General features: G+C 37.7%; 1 protein-coding gene across 2 annotated transcripts in view; it reads right to left on the minus strand.

Moving 5' to 3' along the window:
- Positions 1-15,780, minus strand: part of NALCN (sodium leak channel, non-selective) — a 229,320-nt gene that overhangs the window by 55,162 nt on the left and 158,378 nt on the right. For both annotated transcript variants that reach the window (XM_068677799.1, XM_068677790.1), the window contains exon 16: positions 628-764. In XM_068677799.1, the coding sequence (XP_068533900.1) occupies positions 628-764 (137 nt within the window). The remainder of the gene's footprint in view (positions 1-627; positions 765-15,780) is intronic.

Here is a 15,780-nt window from a genome sequence, read left to right on the forward strand (position 1 = left end):
CTGTGCTGTTTCAGCAGTCTCATCAGCCTGTATCTGCAGCAACAGCCCTTAGACTTCTGTAATAATTCTCTTTTCTTGGTACCACACCAATTAAAACAGTATTACTAATTGATGATCCAGTAGCCAACTAGGGGACTGATCCTTTGTTAAAGTGAGTTTTACAGGAAAGTAGTAACAGTGCACATCCAAACAGGGGACAAGGTCATCGCAATGAAACTGCTGTTCGATGGTCTGCATTATCCACTCTTAATGATTTGCTGCCAGTTGATCTCATCTTTAAAAAGCCACATGAGAATTGATTAGACTTCTAGCTGTCCATTTCAGCCAAGAACCTAAAACCCAAATGGGAGTGGAGGAACAACAGTGTAGTTTTCAATCATATTTTATTTGTTTCAGTCAATCTAGTTCCTTTCATGAATACGTTATAATGAGTGCTAGGATTTTATTTTTTTTAAGTAAAAGTAAGATAAAAATAAAATGTCAGCTCCTTTCAACTCTGTTAATGCTGTTTCAGTTCTGATTTTCTGAAGTATCTGCTTCATCCATAAGCAAAACAGCTAAATATTTTTGGAGCTCTGTGGCACCAGACCAGCTTATGGCATATTAGCAATTGGAATATTTCAATACCTTATTTTTGGAACTGTGAAATCTGAAGGAAGCTTGGAGATTTTCACCATTTGTGGCCTGTTTGGAAATTTTTCAAAGATGCGTAGACGCAGTGGAAGCTTCTCTTTTGTATCTGCATTTGCTTCACTTTGCTTCAGCTAAAAACATGGAAATGAAAAAAAAAATAAAAAAAAAAAGAAAAGAAAAAAATTGCTCTGTAATATTGCAGCCTTGTTTTTCATAATTCAAATAATAACAGCAATTATATAAAGAAACAGAAGATGGCAGCAAAGAACTACAGAGGATAAATTTGGTACTCGGGTTTATTGGTCTGCTTGTGCTAGAAGCTGACAAATTCCAAACAATACCATGCCTTTAACTGAAAGTCATAAAATGGGAGGATTGCTAATAATTTTAATTTTAAAATATGAAACATATTAATGCCCTATTCAATATGGTTGTTTCTATGTTTCCTTCACAGTTCCCTAACACTTTATCAAGGAAATAAACATCCATGCTCTTTTCTTATTAGTCACATCTTTCTGTATTTCTTGACAGCCCTAAAATATTCCAATAGAAAACAGCATTTATAAAGGGAGTAATTTTAAAGAAATCCAGCTTTCAGAACATGGAAGTAACAGGAAAATTGCATTTAGATGAGTATTAAAAATAATATCAAAAGACTCAAAATAATCCATCTATGTCAGCAATTCTGATACTGAGCTGCAGCAAATCTAATAATGAACATTGCACTTGTAAATATCCACAGACAGTTATGCCAAGGAATACCACACATTTAAATACAGAAAAGGCAGATACACCTATGTGGACAGATAATGGGTACATCTAATGATATAAGATAAAAGAGATTTGATATGGAGATATGAATTGTGAATTGTGATTCCTGAATTGTGATTACTGCATTTGCAACTCAACTGTGTTATAACAACAAAATACCAAGTCAGAAGGATTCAGTGAAACACAGTTGTTTTTATGTTTATATTAAATGGGAATTTAAACGTTAAATTTCTATCTAGTTATATATTCAAATATCACGTACCATTTCAGTTAGCACACATCTAATTGAGATTATTTAGATATGAAGTTTAATTCTTCTTCCCATGCCAGCTTGTGAGCACAAGCTTAGGAGCTTATACTTTAAAACAGAGATGCCCAATCAGCACCTGCAGGGAATACTGCTGATAGGTATCAGCTATAGATTTTTACCATGGTGAACTGCCCAGGAAGTTGAATGAAGTTTTAACTCCCATTTGCACTGCCTTGTGTAATCCATGCTTCCACTGCATGCTATAGAAGAACAACTGCTCTGCTGCACTGTCATGCTATCAGCAACATCACCACTTCCAGCCACAGGACAGCTTAAACTGAAAATCGATTCATATTCGGCTGGATACAAGTTGTCATGTGGACAGAAAACTGTTTGAAGTGCTACAAACAAAGATTAATGATTAATGGTAAAGCACAGGGTCAGAAGAGAAGGGGAATGGAATATTGTATTAAATCTGTATTACGTATTAAGTCCTACTTAATGGCGTCATTAATGATCCTTAAAAGGAAGAAATTATGACATTAATGAAATTCACTTGATATTAAAATGTGGAGTAAAATACCACGGTGGAGAAAAAAGAGGACAGATTTAGAAGTAGGGGCAGGAAATAACAAAGACTGAAAATAATTCTAGAGCAAGAATAAGAGCAGAAACTAAACCAGAACTTGTACTTCAATACAGCATCAAAAGGGCAATTTGGGCACCAATTATGTTACCAGCCAAAGGTTGGTTATGTATTATACAGTCTTAGAAAATTGTACAGAAGTTCACAGTTCCTCTCTCTGCTGCTTTGAGGAGCCTGTACCAGGGTAAGCATTCTATTCTGAAGCCCATTTCAGCAGTCTCACACGGACAAGCCAAAACAGTGCAGAAGAGAGACATGAAAAAAAGGAGAGAGCTACAGAAACCAACTGGAGTGGGAGAGAAAAAAGGAGTGAAAGACTAAAGGGGACAGATATTTATATTTCAGCAACTACACCTGATAGTAAAAGAAGGGGAGGAGATGTAAAATTGTGGAAGAAATATTTGAAAACGTATTATTTCAAGAATATAATAGCGTGACCCAAGTATAGGAATGAAAGGATGAAAATAGGGATTTTTTTAGGCTGAGAATAAAGATTAATATAGTTACAAAGAAATCTAGGAGTGTTCAGAAAGGTCTCTGGAGGGAAGTGCCTCATCATTCCAGATTCAGGTGAGACAGAACCCTTGAAATGCCAGCGTACCACAGAAAGAAATCCTTCACTGTCACGGAAATGAATCAAATTATCTACCAGGGCTTTTCTGCTACATTGTGCTGTTGAAAAGCTTTGGGAGGGAGTAATTTTTAGAAGTAAAAAGAGTTTTGAGTTTCTGCTAGTTTGCTTTAGTGAGAAATCACAGTATAAATAGGCAGATTCTGGCACGGACAAATAATGTCCCTTGCAGCTATGGACTCCCATTCACAGAAGTCAGCGCACGCAGAATAGAGCACACACCACAGATTGCAATGTTGCCTGAACAGATCAGGGAGAGCTTGGAAACAGGGAACTGTATAGCTGAAGTGATAAGCAAGGGAACAGAAATATCCCCCTTTTAACCAGGAGAATGATCCAAGATAGACTTTAAAATAACCTAAAGTCAGAGCAGTTCTACCGAATCTCTCTCCAATTACTCATGCTGTGATAATATTACATGTTGGGGAGCGTGAAGCATTTAGCTTCACTGAATTCTTCTCTACACATTTAGGGTGTAATTGTTGCTCTGCATGACACACATCCCATTTTGTATTGCTGCTTAAATCCTTTACATTTCAACTTTCTTTAACACATAACAAACACATATATTTTTAAAGGTACAGGGTTTTAAAGGTACAGGATTATGTTGAAATATGGTGATGGTGGTGCAGAATGTTTCTAGCAACAGCTAAACCCAAAATAAAATACCAGGACTTTGTTTCTATGATTTTTATTTTTATTTTTTTTAGTTATTATTATTATTATAATTAGCAAGGAAATGTGCATGGTCTTGATTGGTACTGCTTGGCTCTTGTCTCCAGCTCCTAAGAGCCTATTGGAAGCAGTTCAATGACATTTTGTCAGCCTGGGTTGGCAAAATTCTCGTGTGCCTGCTAGAACAATTCCTGTAAAGCCACAAAAGGAATTTATGTCTATTTTCACTATTTCCATGGTGCTTAAGTTTATAAGGGCAGATTTAATGGCACAATGCATACAGTACTACCGTCTGTTCTGAACCTAGATCAGAAGTTATTAAAACAGCACCTAAATGGTAGGGAGTGATGGAGAGAAAATCTTAAATTGGGATTCCACTGGATAATAGCAGTTGAATAACACATTCAGATACAGGCCCAAGGCACCAAGATATCTAGATCTGGTTCACATAACTATCTCAGATGAGTACAAAAGGCAGCTGATAGAAAGGTACACTTATTGATGGAGTTTTGATTTATTTTTATTTTTTCCAGAAAGACATGATGGCCACACCTCTATTTGGTTCAGAGCAGTTTGAAGTGAATCCCCAACTATCTTTATTTGCTGTTTGGTGATTTTGTGAGTTGTGTTGGTAAGCAAAACAGATTATTTTTGGAGGAAACAGAACTGCGAGCTCCACTACACCCTCATTGAATACGAATGCAATCCCAATCACTAAGACTGATGGAAGGATCAGACAAATGGCTGCTTGTTAGGGTAGCTTCAAACCCTCTGTGCAATGGGGCATTTAGTGCAGTGTTACACCAAATCAATTATTTAGCAAACACACATATAAACACCCTGAACTGCATCTCCTGTAACTGTGGTGCATCAGCTGCTGCATTGTTGGTATTCTCTCCCATGACACAGTTCAGGGCATTAATGGGAGATGACTTCATTCATAATACTACATAATACTACAAAATATTTATTTGTGTCTTCAAGGCTTCTTTATAAAAGGGCGACTGTTAAAATCACCAAGACCTGGGCCCTTAAAACCAAAGAGAACCTGTAAGAAGTTGTTCTAAACACATGAAGTATGGTGGTGAAAATGGAAGAAGAAGGTAGAGGCAGGGGGAATAAAAGAGACATCAGGTAGTGACTAGTGAGAAATAGGGGCAGGGTCAGCTCTTTAGCACATATCCACACCGGTTATGGTCAGACGTGTGAGCTGGGATGGTCAGCAAAGCAATTGCCCAGCTGGAGATAACAGCCTTCCCAGCAGGATGCTGGCATCTCCCACATAATCACGCTAGTCCAGCCAGGCCAACAGAGCCACAGCACAAGACCATCCCTCCTCTGCCAGCTACAAAGACTCTTTCATCCATGTCTTAGAAACTCAAGAGATGACATTTAAACTTTTGTAAAATATGCTGTGTTAAAGTAATCGAGTCACACACTATACACTGTTATATTGAACCTGAATAGACCAGTAAAGCAACAAATGGTGCATCTAATTTTTTTTTTTTTCTGTCTTAAAGGACTGTAGTACTATAATCTCACAGATCTCAATCACCAAAATTGTGCTTGGGGCGAAAGTAGCAAGTTCTTTTCAAGTGTGTACTGCAGCTTCTTTGATAGGCAGGAGCTAACAGCCTGGGACATTGAAGTGCTCTGGGGTCAGGTAATATAAATGTGATGACTTTAACAGTTCAAAGAGCTAAGGTAAGTATCTGTTCATATCACCAATTTGCATTTAGAGACAGAAACATCCTTAAAAGTAATGTTCTTGGCAAGGCAAACTGAAAGCTCAAATTTAATACAGTCATTGAGTTTCTAGGACATTGACACATTGGTGGGAACATGCCAGAGGAAAAACAGAGTTAATCATATCCAAAGGGATAAGATCTACCCTTCCTAACTTTTATTTGTTTCTCTATTCAGTTAATTCTGATTGTGGAAGAAGAGCTAGTAACATGCAAAACGTAAAGAATGAAAGATGTGCTTTTCATGTAGTCTGTGAAATTCACTTAAATATTGCATAAATATTTCAATTAAATTAAATAATTATGAGAAATGTACTGCGTTGCTCAAACTCTTGTCATTTCAGTTGACAGTTTTCATAACAGGCTGAGATCAATCATGTTCAAAATTAAAAGCTCTGCAACTGATGTACACACAGTTTATTTAGGAACTGGCCAGCTGCCCAGAGTACTTTCATGGTGAGTGTGGAAAGTTCAAGCTGTTGGAGAAAGTTCAGGGGGTCTCTCTACAGGATAGCTTTAAATTAATATTGCTTGGTACATTAGAGTGCACTGCTATATATCATTTTTTCACTGGAAATATCCTCTAGGGGCTATATTTGAAGCATACAGTTGCTATACACTGTCTGTGCTACCCTCTTAGTAGGATATGCTCTGTGCTTCTGCACCACACAATTTGAGCATGATACAAATACAGAAGGGGATGAACAACATTAAAGACTGATACCAGCACCTATCCAACAGTTTTCCAGATTTTTTTTTCTCATCCAAATTTTCGTAATTATCAACAACTGATTTGTCAATAGCAACTTTGAATGAAATCCAAGTAATTAGTAATGCTAATTATAGCATTAAATGACACATTAAATTAAACAATTAAAAATCAGAACGGTGGGTTAAATGAGCTGCTTTTTCCCCTTTTGTTATTACTCTGAAGCCATATAGATCTGGTAAATTTCTGGACATGAATGAGAGCTGAGACAAGAAGACATGTATGTGGGTACGCTTTCACAGCCCAGACTCAGCTCTGGCATAAATTTGTGCCAACACATTGTACCTATATTGGATTCAGATTCAAGAGAAATCAGAAGTTGTAATGTAATGTAAAAAATACTAGTATTTACACCTGTAATTCCAATAAAAATGAAGAAGCAGCTCAATTTTGTTTGAGCAAACTGCAACATGAAAATAGAAAGGCAAAAAACGATCTGAAAATTAAGGTAAAAAATACTGACAAAATGCAGTAGTTTGAATTTGGGTAAAAGTAACACTTTCAACACAAAAAAAAAAAAACAAACACAGCACTTATGACATGTAGATCCTATTAGGTTTGTCTATAGTGCTAAATAAAAGGCTACCAAGGGCCTAACCTTTGCCTAGAATCCTGCCAGCTGACTTCAATCATACTTGCTCTTGGTTTCTCTGGGTCCCTTGGGATGACCTTGAGACATAATTACAGTAGTTACATTTCTATGCATTTTCCAGTTCTTCAAGGCACCTGAAATAAAGTGATAGTTTTTATGTGCAATTCAGCTGAGTCACATTTCTGTGTTATGAAATTTGGGTTGTGAACTGCCTACTCTAAGAGAGACAAGAACTTGCGAGTTTGCCTGAAAGCATGAGGCTTGCTGGGAGAGCATGACAAGGACTGAGTGGCTTAGAGGTGATAAACCTGGTGAAAGCTTGTCCATGCTTCCTTTGAAAGCAGTCCCTCAAGTAAACTATTCCCTAAACTATTCCCAAAGCATTGTCTGGGAGAAAGTCCAGGAAATCCAGATGGAGGCCCAAGACAGAGCCAGCCATGAGCAAACAGTTAAGCAGCGTGCATAGACAAGGGCTCTGCGTTTCAGCTTGCTCTAGCTGTCTTGTCCTCTTTTAGTTAACAATCTAGATGTACCAACTCTGCATTTTGCCCTTTGGGCTCACCTAAACAAATGGGGACATTGCAGGCAATAAAAAATTCTCCCATGTAGCAACTATAAAACAGAACCTAAATTGATTTTAACCACATTCTGTGGTGCCTTGGGGAATTTTCACTGAAATGTACCAAAAAATATGATTACAGTGGTGCTAGCATTCACAGCAGAGACTGCACTGTTGATAATCAAAGGGTAAAATAAACTGAAAAAGTTCCTAGCAGATGGAGGAACAAGATTGCACATATATTTCTCATATGCACAAGATTATTTTTTTTTAATAAACAACTTTTATGTGTCACAGGGTTTATGTGCTGTGTGTAGTATGATTGGATGCTGTGATTGCTATTTCCCAATTGTTCATTTAAATAACTTTTTCCTCAATTTTGCATGAAGTCTCCCAAATTAATAAGATATTGAGGAAAGTATCACAAATGTGTTTTCTTAATAACTTCCTTTCAGTAATTGTAGCTCCTATCGGTTCTTCATGAACAAATGCTGCTGAAAAGATGTGATTGCAATTCAAATGGCATAAAACTCCTCTGGCAAAACTCGGCTAAGATTTAGTCCATTTATTTAATAGAGGACAGGAATCCAGTGTGTCAGAAAGTTTCCCTTTGATTGAGATAAATGATTTTTCTAGAGCTATTACTTCATATTCTCTACAAGCTTGGACAAACATTGCTATGTTGATTAAAATTCAGCTGTTCTTCCATTTTTTTACCCTATCTTTTGGTGACAAGAATTGTATTTAATCAAAGAAATGAAATCTGTGATTCTGCATAGTCAGTGACCAGATTCAAGGCCTACGAATGTGCTTACCAGACCAGATTCAACCTCCATGCCTTCAGACTGAGGTACCTACCTCAGTTAATTGCATTCTGGTTGTTTTAGTCTCTCTTTACAGCCAAAAGACACAAGGACACACTTCTTAGAGGTCAGTTCAGATATTGGGTTTGCTGTGTCTTTCAGCCATGCTTATCTTTTTTCATTGACTAAACAGGGCACTTAAATCCAGTATGTTCTTTAAGTCACATGTGTGATGCCCAGTGAAATAGACGATGGAAATGAAACATACATTTAATGCTAACATGCTAACTGTTCTTTTAATAGCTTTTTCACGTATAAATTGCATTTTTGCCACTTACATACTAATTAATTTTCTTTTGGGATAAGTAGCAGAAATATCTGTTTCCATACAAGGTTACTGAGTCACAGAAGAATATCCATTATAATAAAAACATGCATTACATGGTCCATTTCATCAGAAGAAACTGCTTGAGTCCACCAAAACCTAGGCACCATTATTTGTTATGAACTATATGTCCTGATGAATAAACAACTAATACATTCTCAAGTGAACAAATGCACAAGATGTATGATTTCTGCTCTTGTACAAACAGAATCATTCAATATTGACTAGGTACAATGTGTTAATCCTCCAAGACATATGGCAAGATTAATTACAACCTGAACGGGTGCTTCTGTCTAGGAAGCAAAGGAGGTAGCATTGCAGGGAAATTCAGAGACTCTTAATGTTTGCTTACCTATTCCAGACCCTGCACAAAGGAAGATTCATGGAGGTAGCTCTGTAAATGGCGCTTACCAACATGTCAAGACATACAAATTCATCTGCCCTGCTGGGTTCACAGAAAAATAGGGCCAATCTGGGAAATGATAATTACAGACAGACTTTCAAAGGTTCTCACCACAGGCAGCTCCCATTTAGTTAAAAAGGAGCTGAAGAGAACTGGGCTGTGATTGACCAAGGAAGTCATCATCTTGACCTCCTATCAAGGTACAGACAGTGAGAAGCATAAAAAATGCAGAATGGTACTGAGGTCACATGGATAAAAGACTCAATCTGCAGGGAATCTGTGTGTCTCTGCTCACAGTCTGACAAAAAAGAAAGTAACTTTCAATACCAAATTAGAGAAAGACTGGAATTTGATGTAAAAATTGTATTTCTTGTTATTCATATAGGCTGGTTAATTCATTGTCCTGGGAATTACACAGGATGGATCATGAGTAAACTGGTGTGGAAATACAGCATATCCAACTTGATATATTCCAGAAGCCCCTTCCAACCTGGGCTTTTCTATGATTCTATTTTTGGTGATAGTTATCTGACCCAAAACAATTCTTCAATTGCCTTCAACTTCACTGTTGTATGCCTGCATCTACCACCTCCTGATAACTTGTACTTTCATTCAAAACATTACTGGGCTCTGTTAGATTCTTTGAGAGGGTAATTTATATAACTTAGATTTAAGCTAGTATTTTCAATCAACATGGTGAACCAAGTTCTGTAATTGGACATCCATAACACTGAGAAAAAATAACTGAAATTGAGAAAAAAAGTCATCGCTGAAGCTTGAGGCCAGAATACAGTATATTTCTTTAAACAAGAATGACTTTGTCTTTGCACAATGAGCTGCCCCTTGCTTTTTCAGTGGTTTCTTTGTTTTTAATCAGAGGCAGTACATTTTACTTGACACAGCTGCCCTGAGTTTTAGATTCATTGCAGTTTTACAGTATTTCTCCAGTACAGAAATTCACACAGAAAATCAATTTAAACAAAGGACATGAAGAAGCAAACCTATATGAGTAATAATGGGAAGGCCACAGAGGCTGATGCAAGCTACTTCAGAAACCTTGGCTGGACTAGATGAAAAGATAGTTTGGTGTTACCAGCTGGCCTTTCTACCATACAAGTTTGCTGATGAAATTTTAGCTGGGGCTGGAATTATGCATCCTGCTTTTCCCTTTCACAGGCAGTGGGGATGGTTCTATTTGTGTTCATGTGATGATGGATTGCATCTTTGGAGAGGAAGATATGGCATGAATTCTCCCTTAATTCTGAAATAGTGCTCCCATTTGTTGGATATTATGTAGCAAAAACTGTGTGTGCTTCCTCATCTTCTGTCATGTTTTTAAAAGAGTGCCTGATTCATTCTTGAGGAGCTGTAAAGAGAAGTCCTCTGAATTCTAAGTGGAAAATAAGTGACTTACACTCAGGAACCTAAAAATCTCAACAAAAAAAGTAATGAATTCACCCTTCTAAGCAGCTAGCTTTTTTAGTTAGTGAGCAAAGAATTAAATTTCATGCAAAGCCTCCAGTTTTGTAAGGATTATAGAATCACAGAATCACAGAATCATATAAGGTTTTAGATTGGAAAGGACATTAAAGATCATCTAATTCCACTCCTCCTGCTGTAGGCAGGGACACCTCCCACCAGACCAGGTTGCCCAAAGCCCCATCCAGCCTGGCCTTGAAAACCTCCAGGGATTGGGCAGCCACAGCTTCTCTGGGCAGCCTGTGCCAGGGCCTCACCACCCTCAGGGTAAAGAATTTCTTCCTTACAGCTTATTTAAATCTACCCTTTTTTTAATTTAAAACAACTACTCCTTGTCCTACCACTACACTCCTTGACAGAGTCCCTCCCCAGCTTTCCTGTAGGCCCCCTTTTAGGTAGTGGAAAATTGTTATAAGGTCTCCCCAGAGCCTTCTCTTCTTCAGGCAGAACAACCCCAACTCCTTCAGCCTGTTTTCAAAAGAGAGGCGCTCCAGCCCTCTGATCATATTTGTGACCCTCCTCTGAACTCATTCTGAGATGTCCATGTCCTTCTTGTGCTGGGGGCCTCAGAACTGAAGGCAGCACCCCAGGTGGGGTCTCATGAGAGCAGAGGGGGTAAATCATCTCCCTTGACCAGCTGGCCATTCTGCTTTTGATGCAGCCCTGGACATGGTAGGCGTTCTGGGCTGCAAGTGCACAAAGGATACAAAGGCTGTTGTGTACAGTGTTTACAGAAGTACACAGATCCACAGGCTCCTATGGGCCTAAGACACAGTTCAGAAAAAAGCAATGCAAACTTGCATGACACTAATGAACACCAAAGCAAATACAGCATGGATTTGCAATTGCCATCAAAATAATGATTAATGCTATATGCCCTCTCCTTCCTTGCAAAGACCAACAGGATTGTTCCTTGCTTCAGAGGAAGGAGCATCTAGAATCACTATGTGCACTTGCATTTTTTTCTTAGGTATCAATGAAATAAAACAAAAAATAAAGATTAGATGGTGATATAAAAGCCAGGTAAATATTTCCTTCCCTAGTGATATAAAATGAAGCAGCAGCAGCTGACATTTATATTTTTGTTACTGCTATTCACACATTCATAGCCAATCGAACTTCCATCTCTCCTCCTTGAAAACTGTGTGCTTTGACTATGATCATCGACTAGAATTTTCAAACGTCCTTATTTGATACAATAAAACCTTCCTCCAAGAGAAACCCTCTTGAATCAAATGTGTGTTCTTGATAAATAATACAGTACTGAAAACACCAGGGAGTGGCAACTTCTGAATTAACACTCAGATGTTTAGTTTCCCACTGGGCATAAATATATAAGCCAGAATTTACGATCCAGTTATACTGTTTTTTAAAAAAAGGATGGTAGATAAGGTAAGAGGTGGAATAAACAAAGGTGGAAGCTACAACCCTCAAGGAGACTTTCAAAATTTTTTTAGTTACGCAAAAGTAAAGACTCTGGCACAAGTAGTTTTCCAGCTGACCACATTTTTCAGTTTTGGAAGGACAGCTTGTTTTCTAGAAATGGAAACATTCTCTGTTAAGTTTTAAAATAGCACTGCTTTAAATACTCTGTATATGGCCTGTGAATGGAGGACCAACATGTGTTTTTGAACTTCCTAGTATCTTCCCTCTATGATGAAAAGATGGATTTCATCCATATTATGTAGTACTTAAAATTCAGTTTGGAACCATTATTGTACTTTCCATTTGTTAATAAAATGTGCTCAACACTTATCTTTCCTACCAATTGTTAAAAATCCATTTACATGGCATCAGATATAATGGAAAGGTAATTTTTCATTTTTATTCTATTTTGTAGTTATTTCCCATTTGGAATTACCTTAAGCACTATCCTCAGAATAATAATACTCTGGAGGCAAGAGTAACTAGGCTTTAAATAGCTCCTTGATTTTCACACACACACTCCATTATATATATATAATGTCTTGCCAAGAGTGTGTTTAAATTAGATATACCAATTATAACACCTTGTTCACACAATATGTTCACAAAAAAAAATCCCTATGCTGAAACTCCTACTTCAGTGATGAAACCTCAGCACCCAAAATTTGGAAGTGGCAAGTTCGATGCTACTGCTGAAACTGTCATTGGCATCTTCCTAGATCTGCTGAGTGCCTGGTGGTACTTGGGGAAAGGCACTAGGATCAGGCTTTGTGCTCTGACCAGCCCAGCCCTATCAGGGCTGGATTAGGAGTACCTTGATTTTTTTCTTCACTGGATCCTAAGGAAGGAGAGGAGAGGAGAGGAGAGGAGAGGAGAGGAGAGGAGAGGAGAGGAGAGGAGAGGAGAGGAGAGGAGAGGAGAGGAGAGGAGAGGAGAGGAGAGGAGAGGAGAGGAGAGGAGAGGAGAGGAGAGGAGAGGAGAGGAGAGGAGAGGAGAGGAGAGGAGAGGAGAGGAGAGGAGAGGAGAGGAGAGGAGAGGAGAGGAGAGGAGAGGAGAGGAGAGGAGAGGAGAGGAGAGGAGAGGAGAGGAGAGGAGAGGAGAGGAGAGGAGAGGAGAGGAGAGGAGAGGAGAGGAGATAAACTAAAAAGAAAAAAGGAAAAAAAAAAGACAAAAGAAAAAAAAAAGAGAAAAGAGAAAAGAAAAAAGGAAAAAAAGAAAAAAAGATAAAAGGAGAAAAAAGAAAAAAAAGGTAAAAAGGAAAAAGAAAAAAAAAAAAGAAAAAGAAAAAAGAAAAAAAAAAAGAAAAAAAGAAAAAAAAAAGAAAATAAAAGAAAACCCCCTTCACAGTTAAAGGTACAACTGGGTCACCAAGTGTGAATATGGTTTTGCTCCTCACTGAATAATGGAGTTGTTAATAGTTCTGCCAAAATGATGCTTGCATTGCCAGGATAGTGACACTCCTTAGTATTAATAGGAGTAAGGTCAAAACTATCTTCTGAATGAATAATGACTGTGTCTGGATGGCCTGGACTTCCCCTAGAAACAGCGTGCTTTCAAATACTAAGCTGCTTCGCCAGAAATACATCTGAGGAGTGGAAATGGAGACATAGGGGAGGCAAAAAGATGGACTCCCTAGAAAACAGCATCAGTAAGCCAGCTGAATGCAGGGAGGCAGGACTTCTGATTATTTCAGACTGTCTTGCTAATATATATTTTTTTCTGTTATTGACAATATTTTTTTATTTAATGTTGAAAAAATGCATTTTCCAGGAAGTGGTGTTATAGAAATTCTATCCTATGCTTAGAAAAATCTTAGAGGTTTTGCAATGGATATTAAATATGACTTATTCCAAGATGTGTTAGTTAAACTGACAAATGTTCTTGCAAATGCAGAACGCTTTAAATAGGCTTACCCAGTGAACTGAAAGTTTGGTTCGATTGTAAAGCTGTATGTATAGTTATACAAAAAGAGAATACAGTGGAAGTAATAACAGGCACCTCAGGAAGGAGAGAGAGCTGAGGAATTGTTTGACTGGAATGACTACACTTTGTAACAAAAAAGCTAAGGGGCATTGTAGTCAAGTGGCAGATTCATAAATATCTCTTCACATAATGCATAGTAAAATTTATCGTTGCTACTGCACACTGTAAATGGTAAAATGTACATAGATTTGAAGATAGATTTAACAAATATGTGCAAGAACTACTAAACAAAAATACACCATGGCACATATGCCTGGAGAAAGTGAGTATCACTGAAGAATGCAATATCACTGGAGAATGAAATATTACTCACTATGTGCCTTCGCTGTTCTTCTACTATTCCTCACACATCTTTATTGGCCACTGCCAGAGACTGGATATTGAACCAGAACGATATTTTTTTCCCCCCATTATAGCTGTTGTTACATTCTGAACCTACAGGTTCTTCCGTGGAAGAACCTTCATAATAACCCTTTTCTCATTATGAACCTTCTCATAATAGATGTTTAAGCACAATAGTGGCATTACCTTTTTACCAGAAATGTTCTTAGTGAAATTGTATCAGTCATTGGTCGGAAGAAACCTCCAAGTGACTGTCAGTGACTTGGTTTTCCTTTCAGATGACTGCCATGTTGGTACCAATCTAAGTAGAGCTAAAAGGGAGACACGGATTACCAGGCACTATCCTTGCCTCAGAAATAGGGGTTCCTGAGGGAAAGGGCTGCAGAAGGCTTCCCTCTGATGTCAGTGACCAAGCAAAATCATACTCAAGAGCAGTAGTTTTAGGGTAGAGGCACAACATAACTTATATTTGAACTTTGCATACTTGGGTGACCAAAATAAATTATTTTAATGATAATTTTTTCTCTAAGGACAGTCCACTGCCATTACAAACAAGAGATGCATGTAAGTACCACACACCATTCTGTTACTGACAATAGATAAAATAATCCTGTGGAATTACAACATGCCTGGTGAAAAAAAAAAAAAGTACTAAACACAAGAAAGCTCATTAGAGGTGCTGTGTTATATATGGCACCATAGGAGCTGTTAAAACTCGAGATTTTTTTTTGTTGTTGTTTTGTTTTGTTATTTTAAGAAGCAGCATTCTTATAAGGCTGTTAAGACTTTCAAGCTTTGGGAATACGTTCAGCACTTACATAAAATTGACCTGATTTTGAAAGGGATCTGTTGTCATTCTGCAACCTGCAAAAATCAGGGCACTTTGAAAAATTCTGTATATTTGACAAGTTTACTGTGTGTGGGTGGGTGTGCACACCTGCATTCACATATGCATACATAAGGAAGGTATTTGTAGGAGCAGAAATGAAGGAAAACTTTTATGATTCTGCAACAATTTGTGCATATGTGCCAGTAAATTCAAAATCATATAAGCTGCTAGTATGTTTATACGTTTGAAAGAAAAAATATATATTACATTTTTATGGTTCCAAAGGAAAGCAGACACAAAATATACATTTAGGATACGATAATCAGATGCCTAGAACAGAAAAACATGCATCTGCAAAAACACTTAGGAGGTCTTCATATTCTTTACTCTTTTCAAATAGCATAAAAACAACTGCAAAAAGAAGAGCTTGTCCTGACATTTTGATCAGTGCTTTTTTGCCCCGAACATAACTGCTTCCACCACTGCCCAGAGGGTACCTCATCTTCCCAGAACTCGCATGTTATTTTTAGTGCAGGATGGAATGTAGCACACTGTAAGCGTTCTACCTGCCCCAAGGCACTGCTGGTATAACCAAAAAGTATCTGTTTCAGAGTCTTTTTTGAATGGTTTTAAAGAAAAATATTAAGATTCTTTACCTTTTTTGACATTTTTTTTTCATTTTTTAAAAAAAACCTGTGTGTAATATTTTAAACAAGACTGAAGTACATGTTTCTTTTCAGAAGGATATGGCCAATGCAAGTGACAGTTTGCCTCTCCATTCTTTGTTGGGACTGCATTGTACCTTTTCTACCAATTCCTTGTGTTAGTCTGCTCTCCCATCCTAGTTTTTAGCCTGATGC

The sequence above is a fragment of the Anas acuta genome, chromosome 1 (assembly GCF_963932015.1).
Source record: "Anas acuta chromosome 1, bAnaAcu1.1, whole genome shotgun sequence".
NCBI classification, from domain to species: Eukaryota; Metazoa; Chordata; class Aves; order Anseriformes; family Anatidae; genus Anas; species Anas acuta.